Source organism: Eretmochelys imbricata, chromosome 6 (genome assembly GCF_965152235.1).
Source record: "Eretmochelys imbricata isolate rEreImb1 chromosome 6, rEreImb1.hap1, whole genome shotgun sequence".
Classification (NCBI taxonomy): Eukaryota; Metazoa; Chordata; order Testudines; family Cheloniidae; genus Eretmochelys; species Eretmochelys imbricata.
Window position 1 is genome coordinate 7,147,902 of NC_135577.1, and position 19,209 is coordinate 7,167,110.

Genomic DNA, 19,209 nt, shown 5'->3' on the forward strand with positions numbered 1-19,209 from the left:
CTTTTAGAAAACATTTGACAAGGTCCCTCACCAAAGGTTCTTAAGCAAACTAAGCTGTCACGGGATAAGAGGGAGGGTCCTCTCATGGACTAGTAACTGGTTAAAAGACAGGAAACAAAGGGTAGAAATAAATGGTCAGTTTTCAGAATGGAGGGAGGTAAATAGTGGGGTCCCCCAGGGGTCTGTACTGGGACCAGTGCCGTTCAACATATTCAGAAATGATCTGGAAAAAGGGGTAAACAGTGAGGTGCCAAAATTTGCAGATGATTCAAAATTACTCAAGATAGTTATGTCCAAAGCAGACTCCGAAGCGATACAAAGGAATCTCACAAAACTTGGCTGACTGGGCGACAAAATGACAGTTGAAATTCAATGTTGATAAATGCAAATGCACATTAGAAAACATAATCCCAACTATACATATAAAATGATAGGGTCTAAACTAGCTATTACCATTCAAGAAAGGGATCTTGGAGTCATTGTGGATAGTTCTCTGAAAACATCCTCTCAATGTGCAGTGGCAGTCAAAAAAGCGAACAGAATGTTAAGAACCATTAGGAAAGGGATCGATAACACACTAAATAGCATAATGCCGCTATATACACATCCATGGTATGTCCACACCTTGAATACTGCATGCAGTTCTCATCACCCCATCTCAAAAAAGACACATTAGAATTGGAAAAGGTATAGAGAAATGCAACAAAAATGATTAGGGGTATACAACAGCTTCCATATGAGGAGAGTTAAAAGACTGGGACTATTTAACTTGGAAAAGAGACGACCAAGGGAGGATATGAGAGAAAGTGAATAAGGAAGTGTTTTTTCCCCCTGCACATAACACAGGAACCAGGGGTCACCCAATGAAATGAACAGGCAGCAGGTTTAACACAAACAAAAGGAAGTACTTCACACAACGCAGTCAACTTGCGGAGCTCATTGCCAGGGGATGTTGTGAAAGCGAAAACTATAAATGGATTAAAAAAATAATTTAATTAGATAAGTTCATGGAGGATAGGTCCAGCGATGACTATTAGCCATGATAGTCAAGGATACAACCCCACGCTCCGAGTGTCCCTAAGCCTCTAACTGCCAGATGCTGTGACTGGAGAACAAGGGATGAATCATGTGATGATGAGCTGTTCTGTTCATTCTCTTTGAAGCACCTGGCATTGCCCACTGTCGGAAGACAGGCTACTGGGCTAGGTGAACCATTGGTCTGACCCAGTGTGGCCATTCTTACATCATAAGTGCACTGGAGGTGTTCACATGCTGAGTTTACCACTTGAAGATCAACATTACGACACTTGCAGAGTTACAGTGTGGATGTTTGCCAAGAAGCAGACCAACAGACAAACTGCCACCGACAAGGGGTGCATTTATACCTGCTACCAGAAGTGCAAATCATCAAGCACGGAATGGCTCAAAGATGATCATGTGCATCCAAAACTACCCTCCTCCTCTCAGGCACAGATGGAGTGACCACACCAGTTGTGTGTAAAATACCGCGTGCTCCTGAATCCATCCTTAGTTAATCAAACGCCCACATGCACAGCCCAGATACTCATCACCCTGCAAATGTCTGGCCAGCAGCCTGCCTGTACAGAGATGTGAGAGTTCGGCACGAACAAGGATCAGTGTGACAATGTGCCTAGACTGAGAGGACCCCGATGATGACTTTGATGAAAACATGTTTTCAGTCCTACATGTCAAGGCTAACTTCCCTAGAATTACCAAAGAACCATGTCTTTTTTATGTAACCAATACATCCCAGGTTAAAGTACAGTTAAATAAAACCTGTTACCTTTATTGATCAAACTTGTAATCTCATTTAAAAAAAAAAAAAAAATATATCAGGTTAGTTTGACCGGATCCATTTAAATGCTCTAGGTTTGTTACGTTTGGTACTGTTGTGTTAGAGGGAGAAAGGGCTTTTGAGTGATACCCAACTGGACTCATTTCTGATGACACAGTATTAACAAAATTCCCACCAACTGGAAGCTCTAGATCTGGAGGCGGGGGCAAAGAGTGCCCCCTGCCATGCTGCAGAGGGTGAAACCACTGAATTGATAATTCTGGAGATAGTTAAGACTCAGCTGACACCTCTCTTGCCTTTCTATGGCTAAGGTGCCCCCAGAATGAGTTTTTACTACATTATGCTCCCAGACTATGAGTGCAGGATCCCAGCTGTGCTCTCGCCCAGCACTGGTACTGCAGGGGGCGCTACTGGTCAGGATCTGCTGTCCCCTGCAGTGCCCACTGGGGCCTAGAAAGGGCACCACCACGACTCTACCTTCATCCTCTCCTGGTGCCGCAGGATCATGTAGGCCACGCGGACGTGCATGGAGCACCATTTGCCAGGCTTCTACAAGAAAGATGGGAAAGCATCAGCTCCTGGGACACACCAGGGCAGTGCCCCCGCCTGGGCTATTCCCCCTTTGTGACCCATTCCCCACAGCGCCCCCTGCTGGGCACAAGATGGGCTATTCCCCTGCCCCATGACCCGTTCCTCCCAGCGCCCCCTGCTGGGCACACACTGGCCTATTCCCCCCATGACCCATTTCTCACAGCACCCGCTGCTGCAACAAGTGAAGTTACAGGATTGGTACACGTGGTTACTTACCCTCAGGGAGGGTCTGAAAGGGTCCGTGAGCTACAAAAAGACGGAGAGCGGGCAGTTAGACAGGGATCCGTGCCCACACCCCCACGCCATGCAACCAGCCCACTGCCCCGCTCACCTGACCCCCTTTCTGGGATAAAGAGGGGGCGACAGCTCCCAGCCGCGATGGCAGCTCTGGGTTAGTGCTCTGGGGAGAGAACAGGGCGTCAGGAGGCTACAAACAAACAAATCCCCCTACCACAGCCAGAGCCAAGATAGAGTCCTCCCTCCCATCCCTCCCGCACAATCACCTAGACTCCCAGCGTCCCCCCGCACCCCCCCGCTCTAATCCATGAGATCCCACTAGCCTGCCAGAGCAGGGATAGAATCCACAAGTTCTGGCTCCCAGCCGCTAACCCCTCCTTCCCCCCAGCTTTAACCCTCTAGGCCCCACTCCCCTCCCAGAGCTGGGAATGGACAACGTCTACTTCCCTGCTCACCTTAGGCTGAAAAGCCCCCTGCAGGGAGCCAAAGGAAACAGCAGGGGGCAGGACAGGTGGGATCCCAGACACGGTGGGAGGGAACGTGGCATAGAACTAGGAGGAGAGAGAGGGCATGGAGAGCTCACTGAGTGGAAACGGAAGCACCATCACTGCAGGTGTCTCCTAGTCCCTGGGGAATAAGCAGCACCCTGGGACCTCGGACCTCAACCCCCAGGAGCACCCAGCACTACAACATGGCCCAGCCTCCCCCACCCACCCTATATCCCAGCACCTGGGAACCCCCAGCACTGAGACACGTCCCCATCCTCCCGGTTATATCCCAATTCCCAGGAACCCCCAGCCCCAAGACGCAGCCCTGTCCCCCACCGCTATGCCCCAGCACCGAGACATGGTCTTGTCCTCTGGCTATATCCCAGCTGCCGAGACACAGCCCATATCCTAGCCCCTGGGAAGCACCGAGACACAGCCCTGTTCCCCACCATTACAGCCAGCCCCCGGGAAGAAACGGTTGCTCACCCTGGACAGTAACTGTGGTTCTTCGAGATGTGTCCCCCTCCGGGTGCTGCACTCTAGGTGGGCTTGCGCCCCCTTGCCTTTGATTGGAGATTTCTCATAGCAGTGCCCCGGGCCATTGTCATATAGCACTGCATGGGCAAACCGCCCTCAGCTCTGTCTCTACCATGAAGCTCCATAGCAGAGAACTCTGAAGGGAAGGGGAAGGGGGGCGGGGAGTGGAACACATCTCGAAGAACCACAGTTACTGCACAGGGTGAGTAACTGTCTCTTCTTCTCGGAGTAGTGTCCCTGTGGGTGCACCACTCCAGGTGACTACCAAGCAATTCCCTCCAAGGATGGGGCAGGCTTCAGAGTCGAGTCCAGTACGGAAGGAAGTACAGCTGAGCCAAACACAGCATCAGAAGCAGAGTTGTGAGTTATTGACAAGCGTTCTGTGAACGTGCATATAGAAACCCAAGTAGCAGCCTTACATATTTCAATCACGGGCACTTTTTTGAGAAATATAGTAGAGGTGAAAATGGACCTTGTAGAGGGAGTTCATATGTCCGGAGGTGCCTGAATATTACAAAATTTGTACAAAGAATTAGTGCAGTCAGATATCCACTTGGCAAGTCTTTGATTAGAGACTCCAGGCCCTTTTGATCTATCTGCAAGTGAGACACACAATTTGGGGGTCTTTCTGAAGGGGTTAGTCCTTTCCAGATAGGAGGCCAGGGCTCTCCCACGGTCAAGAGTGTGCAGCAGTGCTTCTTGTTTATCTAGGTGAGGTTTAGGGTGGAAAATCAGCAGGTGAATGGGTTGGTTAATATGGAACTCAGAGGAAACTTGAGGTAAAAATTCGAGGTGGTGTCATAATGTGACCTCAACCTTAAAAAATTCGGTGAATGCCTTTGTGGCATGTCCCCCAAGCAGCTGTGCCGATGGGATGGCTACCTGGAATGTTGTTTTCATTGATAAATGGAGCAGGTAGCTCAGTTTAAACTGTGATCTTGAAAGGCATTTAAGAACCAGATTGAGGGCCGAAATCAGATTAGGACACTTGACTGACCGATTCTGATTTCTGAGCCCCCTGAGGAACCTCTGGGGAACCCCCTGGGCAAGAACAGAATAGCCCTCTATTGGAGAATGGAAAGCTGGGATGGCTCTAATGGAACTCAGCAACAGTCCCAAAATTTTTAGCGTTAGGATACAGTCCAGTATATCTGGCAGTGATGAGGTCGGTGGAATATGTCGGAGGTCACACCAACAGACAAATCTTGCCCATTTTGGAGAGTATGTGTAGGAAATAAACTGTTTTCTGCTGTGTAACAGTATTCCTTAGCCTGCTGAGAGGAGGTAAGTCTCTAATCTCATGAGCCAACAGTGCTTTAAAATGAAGCTCTCCAAGATTGGGGTTAAGGATCTTCCAGCCCTTCCTGGGAGAGCAGGTGAGGAGCAATGTGGAGAGTGATCAGTGAGCAAACAATCCGCTTATCAGGTAAAGAAATTATGTTTGTCTGGGCCTGATCAAAACTATTCGGATGACTCTGGCTCTGTCCTTTTTTATTTTGAGCAGAACTTTGGCTATCAGAGGAGTCAGTGGGAATACATGCAGTCGATCTGATGACCAATGAAGGCATCTCACAGGAATCAGTGACCTAGTCTGCCTCTGGAGCAAAACTAGACACATCTCTTGTTTATCACTGTGGTGGATTGGAAATCTTGATCTGCCAATTGAGCGTCCTTTTCCAGTTTGGGACCTATCTGGGAGGTGCCCCATTACCAGAATATGTAGTGTAATATGCTGGAATCTATTTCTCACTCGTGGTCTTGGAAGAAGTGCCTGCTGAGAGTATCCACGGTCACATTCTGCGACCCTGGAAGACAGGGTGCTGTGAAGACTCTCCGATTGCATAAACACCAACTCCAGAGCTTGACAGCCTCAGTGCAGAGGGAGGGGGGATCTTGCTTCTCCTTGCCGGTTAATATAAAACATGCATATGTTGTCCATCATGACCTTTATGTACTTGCCCTTGATTAGTGGTAGAAACCGGAGAAAGGCGTATCTGACCACTCTGAGCTCCAGGAGGCTGATGCATAGCATGGTCTCTTGTGACGTCCATTTGCCTAGGGCCATGTGAGCATCCAGATGCTCTCCCCACCCTAGCATGGAGGCATCGGTCATTATGATGACCATTGGGAAAAGACGTACAAATGGGACTCCTGCACACACGCTGTGATGGTCTTTCCAACAACTGATGGACTGTTTTATGCAAGTGGGTATGGAAAGAAGCATATTTAAACTGTGTCTGTTTGGTGACTAAACACTCCTGAGCCACCCCTGAAGGCAGTACATTCAGAGTCTTGCGTGATCTACTAGCTGCCATGTGCCCCAACAACTGAAGACAGTTCTTGACCAAAGTTTGGGTGCTGAGCTGGATCATATTGGCGGTGTTGGAAAGGGCCACACACCAGCACAGGAGGTATGCTCTTGCTGTTACTGAGTCAAGATGCGCTCCTATGAATGCCAAGTTGTGCACAGGGGATAAAGAGGATTTTTGAATGTTCAGTTGCAGGCCCAAGTTGAAGCTTTGGAAGTGGCCCATGAAGTCAGCTCCAGGGAGCGACCCTTCAGCAGCCAATCATCCAGGTAAGGGAACCCTAGAATACATTTCCTGCGGAGCTGTGCTGCTATTACGGACATGACTTTCGAAAAGACCCTTGGGGCAGAGGACAGGCTGAAAGGGAGCACCTGGTACTGACAGTGGTCCCAGCTGACAGTAAAATGTCTATTGTGAGATGGGTGGATCGCAATGTGGAAATGCACATCCTGAAGGTCGAGGGCTGAGAATCAATCCCCTGGATCTAGTGATGGAATTAACACTGCACGTGTCACCATTTTGAAAGTTTGTGCCTTCACCTAAGTGTTGAGTAGACTCAAATCTAGGATGGGTCTCCCAAGGCCATTCTTTTTTGGTACTAGGAAATACCTGGACTAAAACCCCTTTCCTCTGTGCTTTATGGGAACTGGTTCTATAGCACCCGAGTGTAGGAGAGAGGCTATTTCCTGACAAAGGAAGCTCCTGTGAGAGGGGTCCCTGAAAAGGGATGGAGAAGGGGGGTTGGTCAGATGTGGAGGGGATGGTGTACCCTGTGGAAAAGATCTCCAAAACCCATCTGACTGTAGGGATCGACTCCCAAACTTGCCTGAAGAAGTAAAGGTGGTTGCCAAAGGGAGGAAAACAGTGGAATTGGTGGAGCTGGTAAGGATGAGGGTGATAATTCAGAATCTCAACCAGCCCATCAGAATTGTCATGGGGAGGTGGAATGGTGGAAGGCAGAAGGCTGAGAGTTGGATGGCTTCCCTCTCTGGAATTTGGGTGTCTTCTGATATGGTTCTCGCAGCCTCAGAGATCAGGAATTGAGCTGGACGGGATATCTGAGCTGTACCGGATTTGGTAAACCATCTCTTCTAGGCAGGCGTATAGATTCCAAGAGAACACAAAGTAGCCCTAGAGTCCTTTAATGTGCTCAGAGATTCATCTGTCCCATCTGCAAACAGTTTACACGAATCAAAAGGAAGGTCTTCCACTGTATTCGGCTCCTCTTTCAGAAATCCAAAGCTGGAGCCAGGAAGCCCTTCTCAGAACTACCACTGCAGAGATCGAATGGGCAGCAATATCAACAGCGTTGAGGGAGGCTTGTCGTGATGTTCTGGCAAGCAGCTGGCCCTCTGCAATAATTGCCTGGAATTGCTCTCTATGCTCCGCAGGTATGCGGTCAACAAGAGAGTTCAGTTTGGTGTAATTTACATTATTAGGCCCTACCAAATTCAAGGTAAATTTTGGTCAATTTCACGGTCATAGGATTTTAAAAATCATTAATTACATGATTTCAGCTATTTCAATCTGAAATTTCACAGTGCTGTAATTGTAGGGATCCTGACCCAAAAAGGAGTTGTGCGGTGGTCGCAAGGTTATTGTAGGGGGGGTTGCGGTCCTGCTGCCCTTACTTTTGTGCAGTTGCTGGCGGCGGCGCTGCCTTCAGAGCTGGGCAGCTGGAGAGCGACAGCTGTTGGCCAGGAGCCCAGCTCTGAAGGCAGAGCCGCCACCAGCAGCAGCCCAGAAGTAAGGGTGACACGTAAATAATATTTCCGGGCTGCTGCTGATGGCGGGGCGCTGCCTTCAGAATTGGGCACCTGGCCAACAGCCACCGCTCTCTGGCCACCCAGCACTGAAAGCAGCGCAGAAGGGTGGCAATACCCCAATCTCCCTAAAATAACCTTGCAAACCCCCTGCAACTTCCTTTTGGGTCAGGACCCCCAATTTGAGAAACGCTGGTCTCCTCCGTGAAATCTGTATAGTATACGGTAAAAGCACACGAGACCAAACTTCACGGTCCGCAATGTGTTTTTCATGGCCGAGAATTTGGTAAACCCCTAGTGATTATGTTTCACCATTAATGCCTGATAGTTGGTTATTTTAAGTTGTAAGGAGGCAGACGAATAAGATTTTCTACCAACTAGTTGTTGGGATATAGATATTCAGGCCTATCTGTAAAGGCCTACGCTTTAAGAATTTTGGTATATGTTTATCATTTAGCTAGTTATAGAAGTATAAAAGAAAGAATTGGTGTAAGAGCCTTCTCTCACTGTGACAGTCTGGGGCCCTGTTCTTAAGCTAAGGCCTTTGGCCAAGCAGTGGGAGCAGCCATAAGCTGAGAAACATATGGTCACATCCTCACATTCCAAACTAGTCATATTGAAATAAGGCAATCTGGGGCTGTTAGAAAGGTGATCCGATCTATCAGTTCCAGAGAAAGGAAAGAACCTAGAAGATGTAAAAGGAAATTTAGTTTGATAGTTTTCTGTTTGGTAAGAACTCACTTAGACACAGCTGGGAAACCCTTGTGTCTTTATAGATGTAGTTGTGAAATCCTCACTTCTGTATTGTTTTGTCATTATAGTTCCCACTTTGCTATTGTTTATTTGCAAGGTCTCTGTCTGGTTTTGTGATTGCTTCTGTCTGCTGTATAATTAATTTTGCTGGGTGTAAACTAATTGAAGTGGTGGGATATAATTGTTTAGCTAATCATGTTACAATACGTTAGGATTGGTTAGCTAAATTTCACTAAAATGGTTGGTTACAGTATAGCTGAGAATATTACTATATAAATTGGGGGCAAACAGGAAGTAAGTTCAAATTCGAAAATAAGGAAAAAGGAACTTGGATTTAAGCTTGCTGGAAGGTCACCCCAACATCGAATTGTTTGCACCTTCAGACTTCGGATATTGTTGCTCTGTTCATGCGAGAAGGACCAGGGAAGCGAGAGGGTGAATGAAGAAGCCCCCTAACATGGGTCTAAATGTTTATGAGTTTCTTCTTATAAAGTTTCTTCTTGAGGATCAGATCTCCTAGAGATGAAAGGCGATGAAGGTTGACTATCTTTGTGATGGGTGGTGCTTGAAGCCCTGGAAAATTGTTAATGATAGGCCCAAGGGTCCCAGTATGGCCAAGGAGGTGTTGCATAAGGCATAGGAGGGGGTGGTTGCGATCTTGTGCCATGAGTGGTCATAGACTCATAAGAGACTTCTGGAGAGGGGCCACTATAGGGGTGAGGAGGAGAGCCCTGGATCAGTATTTGGGAAACTGAGGCAAGGTCTTCATCAGAATCCTCTTCCTCAAACTCACCATGGAATGCTCACTATGGTGGCGTGCCTGGAGAAATCTGAGGGGAAACGGTAATTACCAGGTGAACTGGCCATCTCGATGCACTCGGTATGGAAAATACTTTGGAGACGGGCAGTGGAGAATTGGGTGCCTCATATACAGCGAGGTCCCAGGGAAGATTAAACTCCTGTGGTACCGAGCATGCTGTCAGTACCGAGCCCATAGTCTGCACTGAGCTGATGGTACTATGAGTCTCAGCTGCACTGAGGGAAACGTGGTCAGAGCCCAAGCGGGCTTCTTTGGTACCAAGGACGCAGAGGAAGAGCTTTTCTTGCTGCTTTGGTCTGCTAACGGTACCAATGATCTCGATGGGCCCGAGGCTTTGCCATCTTTTGGTCTAGTGGTGTCCTCGGAACCTGAGGAACCAGCAGCCTCATGGGTACCAGACTGGAGAACAGACAGTGCTGAAGTAGCTGAAGATACTACGACCTTGGCTTTTTTGAGACGGATTCTACCTCGTGAACTCAGGGCACGACCTTTGGAAGGCTTATGAGAGGAGTCTTGTGTCTTCCTCTACAATACCCTCAATGAAAGCAGTTGAGAGATAGTGGAGGTAGCATATTTTCCTGGAGACTGGTGTACAGGAGGAGTCCCTTGGCCTGGGTCAGAAGCAGGGCGTAGTGAGCTTTCCATCATGAGGAGCCGAAGTTTGATCTCCCCGATTTTTCTGGCTCTAGATTTCAATGCCAGACAGAATTTACACTTCTGGGCAATGTGCGATTCGCTGAGGCAACAAATGCACTGAGGAATGCCCGTCACAACAGACAACGTTTGACACTGGGAGAACCGGGCATAACCTTCCAGCGAACAGGAACTACCTTATCTACTAACTAATATCTATCCAAATGTAACACATTAAAAAAATAATTATTTTTCATAACTAGGAAGCTAAAACTAATTACACTAATGTTAAGCACTACAAACTAACTACTACAATAACAGAGCAGGATCCAGCTGAGGTAATCTCAATGGGAACCGCTGTCAGAGCTCTGTCTCTGGCCGAGTCGGCTGAGAAGGAGCTGAAGGCGGCTCGCCCGTGCAGTGCTATATAACAACAGCACGGAGCAGGAGGCTGACAAGCATGCATGTGCGAGCGGACCTGACACTTCTATGAGAAATCTCCGACCAAAGGCATAGGGGGCACAAGCGCACCTACAGTGCAGCATCCATAGGGACACCGCTCGAAGAACCTCTCCTGGTATTGAGACATGCCCCCCCCCCCAACACACAATATCCCAGCCCCCAGGAGCCCCGGCACCTAGACAAAGCCCTGCCCCCCCCATACCCCAGCCCCCAGGAGCCCCGGCACCTAGACAAAGCCCTGCCCCCCCCATACCCCAGCCCCCAGGAGCCCCGGCACCTAGACAAAGCCCTGCCCCCCCCATACCCCAGCCCCCAGGAGCCCCGGCACCTAGACAAAGCCCTGCCCCCCACAATATCCCAGCCCTTGGGAACCCCTGGAACAGGATAGTGGCTGCCAAGGCCGCACTCACGTTATGCCTCAGAAGCCCATCAATCTTGCCTGGGTATTTCTCAAACTGGAAAAGAAAAAAAGTGGGGTATAAGGGGAACCCAACGCACCAGTGCTCTCTAGAGGCCCATGTCCCTTTCCCCGCTCCCCCTGAGGCAGTGTCTCCTGCCCTGGGGTCAGACTGGAGCGGATGCCCCTGAAGGGTCACTCACCATGGCGGGGGCGGGCCCGGGCACCATGCCCGGTGGGAAGGGGGTGAAGTGCTGGTGCGTATGCTGGTGGGTATGCTGGTGCTGGTGGTTGTGCTGGTGGAACTGGAAGGCCAGCGGGCGGATGGCGGCTGCCCCCATGTCGGCCCCGCCCTGCGCTGTCAGGAACCGTGAGCTCAGGCCCTGCCGGATCAGCTCTTGTTCTGAGCAGGGAGAGGAGAAAGCAGGGGGTGCAGTTATCTGGGGGAGATGGGACCCCCTTGTAGCCTCTCCTGCTCAGACCCCCAGAGAGACGAGAGCACCCCCCACCAGCCTCATCCTGAGAAGTGAAACCCCTTCCACCACCACCACCAGCAGCCACCTCCCCACCCTCCCAGAGAGACGGGATCCCCCTGCCGGCCCCTCTCCCCTGGAGATATGGGAACCATCTTCTGCCTGCTCCACCCCTCTCCACTCTGCTAGCCCCTTCCCAGAAGAGATGGGACTCGCCCCACCAGCCCCTCCCTTCCCCCTCACCAGCCTCGCCATACACCCCCCACTCCCTCGTGCCTCCCTCCCAACTCACCGGATAAGGCTGCGGCTGCGGCCGGGTGCCCAGCGACCTGGAGCAGAGGGGGGGGTGGGGGCAGGCCCGGAGAAGGGGGAAAGAGGGATGGGTGATGGTGGGTGGGGGGCCGCAGGGTGGAAGGGAAGGCGTGGGGGGGCAGGGCCAGCGAGGGGGTGGAGGGGCGGGGAGGAAGCTGCGAGGAGGAGGAGCATGGGGGCAGCAGGGGCTTGGCATGTGCGCTGCTCCGGCTGCACCTGCAAAAGACAGAGAAAGAGAGAAAGTCAGCCCAGGGGAAAGAACGAGCGAGACCGAACAGGAGAAGAGTAGTTTGGCGGGGGGGGGAGAAGATGACGGGGTGAGGAACATGGAACGGAACGCGAGATAAGACGGGGGGGGGGGGGGATAGCACGCCTGAGAGAGAGCAAGAAAAGAATGAGGGAAAAAGGTGACAGAATGAAGGGGGAAAGAACAAGGCAGGAACGCACTCCCTAGCTCACTCACCCGGCGATGCTGAGGTCCAGCCCTGCTCCATAGGGCCCCGGCGGCGTGGGGCTGGCGAAGGGCGCTCCCTTCCCATGCACAGTGGGCTGGGGCAGGCTGTGGGGTGCTGGGCCCCCCTGTGGCGCCGACAGCTGACCCCGGGGCTGGGGCGTGGTGCGGGCAGCAGCCGGGTTGGGTGTCCGGGAGGGCGGCGGGGCTGGAGGAGTAGGAGCCCGGGCTGGGGCCACAGGGAGGGCTGGGGCTGCCTGAGAAAGGGGGTCCTTGGGCAGGAAAGGCACTAGCAGGGGGTCCCCGTCAGCCTCGTGGCTCCGCTCCTGGCTCCGCTCCAGCCCTGAGACCTTGGGGATCACAGAGAGTTTGGCTGCACAGCTCCCGTTCACTGCACCAACTGGGCCCGAGGCTGGGGAGAGAGACAGCACCCAGTGAGAGACCACCCAGCACCAGGGGGCACTCCCCTGGCTGCCAGTGCTGCGCTGATGCCCCAATGCAGCGCTGGGGGTGGGGTGGGTGGGTGCTGCCATGCAAGGAGCGGGGTGGGGGGCTCAGTAGGAGGCATTCTCCCCAGCAGTCACTGCTGCCCTATGCCCCAGTGCAGTGCTAGGGGGCTGTGACAGACTGTACCCCATGTTCCCACTTTTCAAAAAACTATGATAAATTGTGTACAAATGTATGCCTTGTGAGGTGGTAATAGAAAACTCATAATCTGCTGAACATTATCATTCCAGTAAAATATGTGTGGCAACAATGTATGTGAAGTTATAAGATTATACTGTATTACATTGCTGTAACGTGTTCCAAGTTTATAAAAGCAGGCCCAAACCAGTTCTTCAGAGACAAAAGACACATTGACATCCCGGCCAGGTATCAGCACAACCAATCATGGACTACCACCGAGATAAGCAGCCATTCTTTGGCAGGAAGAAGGGTGTGAGCGAAAACTTTACATATTGGCAAAGCCACAGTTGGGGGTTTCTGTGTAAACTGACTGCCTGTCGCCTGACCCCCAGCTAGAGATGATCCTCAAAAAGGGGGAAAGGGTACGAGAAACAGTGGCCTCCAAATCACCTCTCTCCACCCATCTCTACTCACAGCAGCAGTGAAGTTGGAAAGACAAAGGAAGCATCACTGAACTGGGGGGAGATCCTGGCTGAAGCAATCCAGCCAGACTGCTGTAAGCTTATTGCAAGAAATACATTTTTGCTTTAAGTTCACTTAGCTTGTTAAGGGAGCTTGTTAAGCTAGGTACTTCCTTGTAAAAGTATTTTTTCACACAACGCACAGTCAACCTGTGGAACTCTTTACCAGCAGATGTTGTGATACCAAGACTATAACAGGGTTTAAAAAAGAACTAGATATATTCATGGAGGATAGGTCCATCAATGGCTATTAGCCAGGATGGGCAGGGATGGTGTCCCGAGCCTCTGTTTGCCAGAAGCTGGGAATGTGTGACAAGGAATGGCTCATTTGATGATTACCTGTTCTGTTCATTCCCTCTGGGGCACCTGGCATTGGCCACTGTCAGTAGACAGGATACTGGGCTAGCTGGATCTTTGGTCTGACCCAGTGTGGCCGTTCTTATGTTAGGTATTAGTTTGCCTTTTTGCCCTTTTATTTTCATTGTAAGCATTTCTGAGTTTGATGCCTCATTACTTGTAATCATTTAAAAATCTTTCTTTCTGGAGATAAGAAACTTGTTTTATTGTTTTATCTAAGCCAGCGTGTTTGGATTGAAGCGTTTGGGAACCTCCACTTGAGATAACAGAGTTTGTGCATATAATTTTCCATTGATGAAATGACTGTCTTTCTGCCTCGTATTGCCCAGCTGGGAGCCATGCAGTACAAGACGTACATTTCTGGACGACAAGGCTGGGACTGGGAATTTGCTGGTGTTGCCCTGTATGTAATTCATGGGTGGCTGGCCAGAGCCCTCACGTCATTTAGCTGGGAGTGATTTTGCAGGTATGGGGCTATGAGTGAGTAGGAGCAGGAGTGGCTGTTCTCACAGCAAAGCAGCGCAAAAGGCAGCGCAGGCTAAAAAATTAAGGGGACACAGCTGTTCAACAGTCCAGATTGTACCCAGGGTAATGTCACAGGGGGCGCTGTGCTGCAGATAGCAGGGCGGGGGGGCTCGATAAGGGCCGCTCTTTTTCTTTAGCACCCACCTTTGTTGGTTGAGACAGTGAACGATTGATCCAGGTCATCATTGGAGGCCTGATAGGAAGAGAAATGAACTCACATTATCCCTGGCTGTGGGGAGCCCCCTGATGCCAAATACACGCCAGGAGCTCCCCACCATCCTTGATTCTCTGAGCTCCCCATGGAGGGCTCCCCTCCCGAATGTGCCTGCCCAGGGGAGGGGGGATTCAGGGATGTGGGGGCAGGAAGGGTGGGCTGGTGGAGTTCAGGGGGTGGGGATGGGAGGAGGGGGCAGGAGGAGGGGTGGGGTTCAGGGCCTCTCACCTGCTCCCCTGGGTCACTCTCCATGTCGCACTGCAAGGGAGAAAGACAAAGGTGGGATGAGCGGAGGGCGAGCTGCCTGAGCCTGCCCCTAGGGGGTGCCGTGGGCCAGACAAAGGGGGGAGAGGCGGAGCGCGAGGGAGCCACTTACTATGTATCCTGTTTCCAAGTAGGAGCGGAGGGAGGCCTGTGGAAATGAAGGGGTATGATTGGCAGCACCGCCCCCTGCTGAGCAGGGTTGGGATGCCCCTGCCATGTGTCATGAGAATTTCCTGTAACCCACACCCCCGGCCTCCATCCCAAAGTCCTCATCCAGCCCCCACCCTCCCTTGCATCCCCCATGCCCCGTCCCCCTGCCCAGCCCCCCCACCCTCTCTTGCAGCCCCATGTCATACAGCCCCTCAGTTCTCCCTGCCCAAACCCACAAACCCCTCTCCACTGACCTCTTTCCTCCTCCTCTTGCTGCGTCTCCTCAGCGCCCGCTCCCCCGCATGCCGCCCACACCCCTTCTCTGAGCTCTCATCATGGCCCTCCTCCTCTTCTGAGCCACTCCCCTCGTCCCGCTTCCGCTTCCCCGAGTGCTTCAGCCGATGCTCCAGCCGCTCGGGGGTCCTCAATGTCGTGTCCTTCTGTGGGGAGGGGGAGACGGTGAAGCAGCTCCTTGAGGACAGATGACACCTGCCCAGCCATCTCTAAGGAGTTCCCTCACAGAGTGCTGAGATGCAGCCACCTCTGGGGTGGAGTGTGGGGGGCTGCTTATATTGGGATCCCCTGCCCAACGCTGAGATATGGCCACCTCTTGGGCAGGGCACAGGGACGGTTTACGTAGGGATCTCTTGCCTGGCGCTGAGAAGCAGCCACCTGGGGGCGTGACATGGCAGACTATAACTGCCCTAGTGGAGTTCAACCTTTACTCTGGAGTACACGCCTTGATTCGTACTCAGTCCAGTCTGACAAGAGGAGCAAGCATGAGTCACTGCAGAACAGGAACACATGGAGCTCAGAGAGCTCCCCACCCTGCATTCCTGAAACCTGGATTCCCTGCTTCACATCTTAACCGGAAGGTGTCTTAGGGTACGTCTACACTGCTCATGTTACCTGTGGCCATGCTTTTTATCTGGCAGTGATAAAAAATAACCACCCCGAACAAGGTGTCTATACAGGCACTGTTCAGCGCTAAAACTTTTGTTGCTAGGAGGGGTGTTTTTTTCACACCCCTGAACGTTTTAGCGCTGAAAGTGGCAATGTAGACACAGCCTTAGGTGCGGCCTGACACAGCACCTCTTCCCAAAGGAGGGCAACCTTCCTGGACACAGCACCCGGCATCCCAGACAAAAGTCATGGCCCCGTCCCCCTGCTACATCCCAGCCCTCAGGAACCCTTGCCACTGAGAGATAGCCCCATCTCTCCCACTATATCCAGTGCTAGGAACCCGGGGTTCCAATGTACAGGTGTGTTCTCTCCCCCCCCGCATGCTATATAACATCCCCAGGCATTGCAACACTGCCCCTCCATCATGCTGTCCTGCCCCCCACCCCCCACTATATCCCATCCCCCGGGAACCCCCATCCCCAAAACACATCCCTGTCTCCAACTATATCTCAGCCCTCAGGAACCTCTGGCACCTAACTACGTCCCTCACTATATTCCAGCCCCCAGGAACCCACAGCACCGAGACATGACCCCACCTCCACTGCTATATGCCAAGTACTCTAGAAACATAACCACATAAATCCACTCTCTCTGGGCTGGGCTACCTACAATTGTCTGTTTTGGGTGTGGGGTATGTGTGTCACACACCACTGTGCTTCGCTTGGAATGGGCTCTGCTATGTGTGTCCTGTGCCCTATAGCGCCTGTGGCTGAGGATGATTCTCAGCCCCTCACCTCCAGTGCCTCCAGACTGATGAAACTAGCAATGGCGAAACCGTCAATCAGATCCTCTTCCTCCTCCTCCTCCTCCTCATGGCTACAGGAGGAGCCTGATGGTCTTGTCCTCCGGCGCAAAGGCCGGCGCCGGGGCTTACCGGGTGCCACAGGGGCTGGCGGGGCGGGACCTTCGCTCTCTGAGTCTGAGGAGGAGGAGAGGACACCCCGGTGGGCGGGCTCCCCCGGGCGTCCCCCCCGACGTTGGCTCCGGCGGCTCTCGCGGTCCCGCCGCGAGCAGCGCCGCAACCTCCGGGCCCTGCCACCTCCCCCGCTCCAGCAGGGGGCAGGAGCGGCCGCTGCTTCCATGCTGCCCCTGGCCAAGCCTCTTCCTGCGACGCCCTTCACCCCTCTCCGGCCTGCTGCATGGCAGCTGTTCTGAACTGGGTCCTCGCTCTCTCCTCTGGGCGCTGACCGGTGGAGAACTGGAGGCGGGAGGTGGTCCCCCAGGAAGCAGAGGGAGTGTGTCTTCGTCCTCTCCTTTAAGGTGGATTTAGACACGCGCTGGCAATCGTCCCCTTTGAAATCCGATTTAGGGCCCCCCAACACGAACTCCCTGCGGCAGCTGCTTTGGGGGGCCTTGCCTTCAGAACGCCACAGCGGCTGCTCTGTGCGTCTTCCCCTTTAAGGCAGGCCTTTCGAAGAACAGAGGTTTAATGCCCCTTGACATAAACTCCAAGCCTGGGGGGGGGGGCGGGCCGAGGTGCACCTCCCCTTTAATTCAGATTAAATTGCTGCCGAAACAAACCATGCTACCACCCTCTTTCCAGGGGCCTCCCCTTCAAAAGCGGGGCCTCCCCTTTAAGGATAGGGGAGGAAAGGGCTGAGGCGGCTTCTCGCAGAGGCCTCCCCTTTAATCAGGCCTCACATCCCCCCCCCGCCCCCGCCCCTTGCGGGGTTGGGGGCCCCTCCTCAGAATAGATTTAAATCCCTCCCCGCACAAAGTGCAGCGTGGGGGAGGGTGGCTTCTGGGGTGCGGCCTCCCCTTGAAGTGCGTGGGCTGGACACCCCCACCGCAGTCAGCCGCTTGCGTAGCCGGCCTGGGGCCACTTCCCCTTGGAGAGTCCCGATTTAAATGCCTTCAGCAACCCAACACGCCGGGGGGGAGGGGGGGACTTCCCCTTGAAGACTCCGGCTTCCCCTTCTGCCAGCAATGGCAATGGTTGACGTGCCGAGGAAGGCACCTCGCCTTTAACAACCCCGGGGCAAGTCTCCGCAGCCGACGCGCCTGGCTCGGCGGGAGCCGCCTCCCCGGTCAGGATCCGGATCGAACGGCTTCTGCCTCCCGCGGGGTGGGGGTCACTGCCCCTTTAAGAAACCGGACTGAAACCGCTTCTTGGCATTCGTGTCAGGGGGCCACGTCCCTTTGGAGAACCCGGAGTTTAAATCTCACCAGCCACTTCCGTCATTAGCCAGCCAGCGTCCCCTTTAAGAACCTGGCGTCAAAGTCCTCCGACAAGAAACCACTTTCCACAATGGGGCAAGAGCGAACTCCCCTTTACCAGCTCGGGGCTTCCTTTAAATCCATTGACAGGCGCTGGGAAGAAGAGGGGGGTTGTTTTCTTCCGGTAGAAATCCCCCTTGACGCCTCACGTTGCTCTGTCCCTTTAAGAAAGCGGCCGTAGAGGGCAGGAATCCGTTGACGGCGGGGAGGGGGTCCCGCGGCCGTTGCGGGGAGCGGGGCGTCTCGCGACCCCCGCGCTGATTGGCCGCGAGGCTCGTGCCCTACGCTGTCCTCGCTGCCCCCCGCCCCCCGTTGATTGGCCGGAGCGGGGGGGATGGAATGGTTCGGTCCGAGCCGGTCTCTCCTTCCCCCACGGGAGAGGGCCCGGTTGGTCTCGCCCTCGCCCTCGCCCTCGCCCTCCCCCTCCACGGGCCGGGCCGCGCCCCGCTCGCTACTGTCCCCCGACCCTCTCGGCTCTGTCTGTGCGCGTCGCCGTCGGATCCTCTTCTCTTCTGCGCACGGCACGCGACGCAACTCCGACCACAGCGTGCGATCCCTCCGCTACGTGCTGAAAGCACAGAGAGGGAAAAATCCCTCCCCTAGAAGAAGTAGTCCCTGCAGCCCCTCCCCAGGCCGGGACTCTCCCTCCCCCACATTGTGATGTCACAACGTCCCCAGGAGACGCAAAAGCATGTTGATGTCACCGCACAGCTTGATCAAATCACATCCTACTCTGATGTCATAGCCCCACCATACTACGACATCACATGACAAGACCTGATTCTGTCCTGATGTCACCAACCACCCTTGTGATGTCACAGCCCCAGTGCCCCACCCAACCCCAGCACCATGCATGTCACATGTTGGCCTGCTCTCAGAGTCCCGCCCAATCACACCAGGTCAGCCCAAACCCAGCTCCATCCCTCCCCCACCGCAAACCACAGCAGTGGGGAGGGGGTATGACCCCACACCCAGGAATGGAGGCTTGCCTATGCCTTGCTGCCAGGGACACAGCTGCTCCATCCCCACAGGCCAAGGATGGCTGTTGACAGGAGGCTTAGGCCAAGGCCCAGATGAATCCAGCTGGGTAAAAATGAGCCTGTCACCTCATAACCCGCAGTCAGCCCCCATCTCCTTCATGTAACAACACACAGCGGCTGGGTACCTAATGCAAAAGCATTTCTGATCCCAACCTCCTGGGACATCTCATCCCAATCCAGTGCCAGCACTCAAGGGACAATCACTTTGTACAGCACCAAGCACAATGAGACCGGGACTGTGACTAGGACTCCTAGGTGCTACAGTAAAGGAGTTGCCTTAACACTGGCC

General features: G+C 53.1%; 1 protein-coding gene across 2 annotated transcripts in view; it reads right to left on the reverse strand.

The window, feature by feature from the left end:
* The window catches only part of FBRS (fibrosin), a 31,963-nt gene extending 13,549 nt beyond the window's left edge, over positions 1 to 18,414 (reverse strand). The window contains exons 1-13 of one of the 2 annotated variants that reach the window (XM_077820624.1): positions 16,398 to 18,412; positions 14,955 to 15,140; positions 14,663 to 14,698; positions 14,515 to 14,544; positions 14,217 to 14,265; positions 12,055 to 12,454; positions 11,572 to 11,807; positions 11,010 to 11,209; positions 10,820 to 10,864; positions 3,100 to 3,195; positions 2,739 to 2,807; positions 2,624 to 2,653; positions 2,294 to 2,365 (exon numbers count right to left, since the gene is read on the reverse strand). In XM_077820624.1, the coding sequence (XP_077676750.1) occupies positions 2,294 to 2,365; positions 2,624 to 2,653; positions 2,739 to 2,807; positions 3,100 to 3,195; positions 10,820 to 10,864; positions 11,010 to 11,209; positions 11,572 to 11,807; positions 12,055 to 12,454; positions 14,217 to 14,265; positions 14,515 to 14,544; positions 14,663 to 14,698; positions 14,955 to 15,140; positions 16,398 to 16,745 (1,797 nt within the window). In that variant the 5' untranslated portion in view covers positions 16,746 to 18,412. Of the gene's footprint in view, positions 1 to 2,293; positions 2,366 to 2,623; positions 2,654 to 2,738; positions 2,808 to 3,099; positions 3,196 to 10,819; positions 10,865 to 11,009; positions 11,210 to 11,571; positions 11,808 to 12,054; positions 12,455 to 14,216; positions 14,266 to 14,514; positions 14,545 to 14,662; positions 14,699 to 14,954; positions 15,141 to 16,397 lie in introns of both variants that reach the window. The other variant, XM_077820625.1, reaches the window with a different exon arrangement.
* Positions 18,415 to 19,209: the final 795 nt, after the last annotated feature.